This window comes from Meles meles, chromosome 6, assembly GCF_922984935.1.
Source record: "Meles meles chromosome 6, mMelMel3.1 paternal haplotype, whole genome shotgun sequence".
Taxonomy (NCBI): Eukaryota; Metazoa; Chordata; class Mammalia; order Carnivora; family Mustelidae; genus Meles; species Meles meles.
The window spans coordinates 54,936,716-54,940,079 of NC_060071.1; the positions used below are offsets into that span (position 1 = coordinate 54,936,716).

The 3,364-nt window shown below is 38.8% G+C and overlaps 1 protein-coding gene across 1 annotated transcript; it reads right to left on the bottom strand.

The window, feature by feature from the left end:
• Positions 1 to 1,197: 1,197 nt before the first annotated feature.
• LOC123943547 (olfactory receptor 11H6-like) lies at positions 1,198 to 2,142 on the bottom strand. The gene has a single exon (XM_046007830.1). The coding sequence runs from the start codon at positions 1,978 to 1,980 to the stop codon at positions 1,198 to 1,200; it is 783 nt and encodes a 260-aa protein (XP_045863786.1). The 5' UTR covers positions 1,981 to 2,142.
• Between the last annotated feature and the right edge of the window lie 1,222 nt (positions 2,143 to 3,364).

Genomic DNA, 3,364 nt, shown 5'->3' on the forward strand with positions numbered 1-3,364 from the left:
TTTGGCATGTGGCTGTCCGGCTTTCCCAACACCATTTGTTGAAGAGTAGCCACAGTGTCTTCTTTTTTTTTTTTTAAATACTATCCTATTTCTATCCTCAGACTCATACACACTGTCATTGCTGTATGGTTAGTATTAATTCTAATACTAAAAAGGAGGAAAACCCTTTAAAATCATAAAGCACTTAAAATATGAATCATTTAAAAATTAAAAATATGAATCATTATTTTTTCATTAAGTTTTTTTCCAAGTAATCTTGTTCCAGGTCTCATCTCTGTTTCAGTACATTTATTCTTTTGTATTGAGTGGTACTGGGGGTTGTACGATAAGGAATATGATAAGTTATAAGAACCTATAACAACCCAAAAAGTAAATAATTGGGAAAAAAAACCCCTATTTTCACAAAATCCTATTTAAGAATTAGATTTGCTGAGGAGAAATTTTTGGCAAGCCCGGTTTGAGGAACAATTTAAAATTGCAAAGGGCTACATGTGGAAAATAATTATTCTGAATAAGAAAGAGAAAGATGTTCTGGTTGTTCTGGTAGGTGGTGGGAAGAGGATGAGGAGGGAAGAGAAAGAGGCAGACCAGGTATAATATGAAGGATTGACTGGGTGTTCAGCACAGTGGCCTTTCCTGTAATTTTCTCTAACCCAACCTCTAGTCAGGTTAATAAACCCACACAAAACTGGATTTTTGTTTTTGGATAAAATGTTGAAGGAGTGAGTCTCACATGCAGATTGATGTAATCAAAACAAGACACAAGGTAGATTCAGGAGTGGGAGAAAAGAAGCACACATGAACATGTTTGTATGATATGTAGGGAGATAGAAGTGGGTACTTTAAACAGGTGATCACTGAGAAACTGGGGATCAGAGACAAATTTACCTATATCTGCAAAAGATAGAAGCTGAACAGGTGATGATCTGGGTTATATATGGTTTTTCTGCAGAGGTCTGAGAACGTTTCACATTTTCCTGTTTGCATACAAGACACACAGGAGTATTAATACAATAAAGTCTAGTACAAGTGATTTATGCAAGTTCTTGTAAGATCTCATTTGCTATTTGCTTCATTGATATGCATTTCTAAAAATATTCCAGGGAATATGGGAGACATATTTGCTTCTCAAATTTGCTTAAGACCATTAACCTCCTGTAATTTTATATCACTATATGTCCTATACATATATGGATTCTAGTTCTTGAGAGGCTGTCTTTGACCAAATCTCATAATCTGAAACAGTTTTCTCAGGGCCTTCTTCATCTCCTTATTCCGGAGGCTATAGATCAAGGGATTGAAAAATGGAGTCATCACAGAATAAAATAAAGTCACAATTTTCTGGATCCCTGCTGGATTTCCTGCTGTTGGGCTCACGTACATCACCATGATAGAGCCATAGAATAGGGACACCACAGCAAGATGGGAGCCACACGTGGAGAAGGCCTTATGCCGACCTTCTGCTGAGGGGACCCTCAGCACAGACCTGATCACCAGAGTATAGGAGCTGGTAATGAAGAGGAAGGTGGAGAAAATGAGGACTGAGTTAAAGATGGCACAGATGATCTCAGTAGCAGGAGCTGGCACACAGGACAGCTTCATAAGGGGCCCTGGGTCACATAAAAAATGATCGATTGTATTGGGACCACAAAAAGGAAGTTGGGAGATGAGGTAAACTGGGAGGAGAAAACAGGAGAAGCCACACACCCAGCACCCAGCTCCTATTCTGATGCAGCGCTGAACAGTCATGGCAGTAGGGTAGTGCAGGGGCCTGCAGATAGCAAGGTACCTGTCAAAGGCCATGGCAGACAAGAAGAAGGTCTCAGTGGTACCCATGGAGAAGAAGAAGTAGAACTGGAAGAAGCAGCCATAGAAGGAGATGGTGCTGGTCTCAGAGAGCAAGTTGGCTAGCATATTAGGGACAGTAGAAGTGACATACCAGATCTCCAGGAAGGAAAAATTGGCCAGCAGGATGTACATGGGGGTGTGGAGATGGTTGTCCCACCACACTGCAGAGATAATGCACAGGTTTCCAGTTATTGTCAGGACATAGATTGCAAAGAAGAATGAGAAGAGGAGGATCTGAATCTCCCAGGAACAAGGGAATCCAAGAAGAACGAATTCATTCACAGGATCAGAGTGGTTATTTTCAACTGGGTTTTTCATTTTTTTTTCTCTTCAAACTGCAATAATAAGACATCACCATGTTACAAATGACTACATCTTGAGATATTCTTCAATTTTCTTTCCGATTCAATTGACAGCGCAGTTTTAGATTACGTAAAGATATTTAGAGCTCTTTGCCCCAGTGATATTGGGAGAAAATAAGGAACTTGGAGGTGTGGGTGCTTGTTACAGCTTTACCATCATGATTACCATGCTCATCATGGACCATTAAAGCCCTGCCTTTTTATATGTCCTCAGCACTACATAAAATTAAGATAGATGCTTCTTGTCATTCAGAGGCTTTCAACCAAGTTCAGAAACATCAACTTAAGAGTCAACCATTGCTAACAGTGAGGCCACTTGTGACATTTGTGTGACCTCTTATTTTTAAAGATCTCCTGAATCACACAATTTACAATGTTACTTTCTCTCAGTGTTTAGTGATAGGCACAATTCTTCAAAGTATTCTTTATTTTTAGCTTTGTTCCTTTCACAGTTAAAAATTTGTTGCTGAAGAGGATTAAGCTTCTTGTTCTGTCACCTTGAATAAACATTTTAAATAAAATTGGTATGAATGAATGAGGTTTATTTTTTTATTTTTTTTAAAGATTTTATTAATTTATTCGAGGGAGAACAAAAGTGAGAGAGATCATGGAGAGGGAGAAGCAGACTCGCCACTGAGCGGAGAGTCTGATGCAAGGCTCCATCTCAGGAGTCTGGGATCATGACCTGAGCCAAAGGCAGACACTTAACTAACAGAGCCATCCAGGTGTCCCTAAACGAATGGGGTTTAGACTAAACACTAACAATCTCTTTTAACTGAGATTTATCCTAACTAGAGTACACAGGCTTCAGTCTTCAGTTGAAATTTATCACATGCAGGGAAAGTACCTCATGATAGTATTCTATATATATTTTGTCATGTAAAGTAAAAATAACTATGATGTTATATCACTGAAAGCATTGTGAGATTTGAATTATATTAATTGGAGATCTGTGCATAGACTAGTCATTCTCATTTCTCTCTATATATTATCTCAAGCTTCTACATCAGAGTTTCTCCTGGTTGACTTGATCTATACATGTTTTCCCCAGGACCTAATCCCTGATATTTTTCCTTCTTCACTGATCCTCTCTCTGCAAGTGACCTGCCAGTTAGCCCCTTGAATATAAAAGCCAACCATCTATGCAAGATGAA

Excerpts from the sequence above, each read along its gene's own strand:
- LOC123943547 (XM_046007830.1), bottom strand. The coding sequence starts at position 1,980 with ATGTACATCCTGCTGGCCAATTTTTCCTTCCTGGAGATCTGGTATGTC.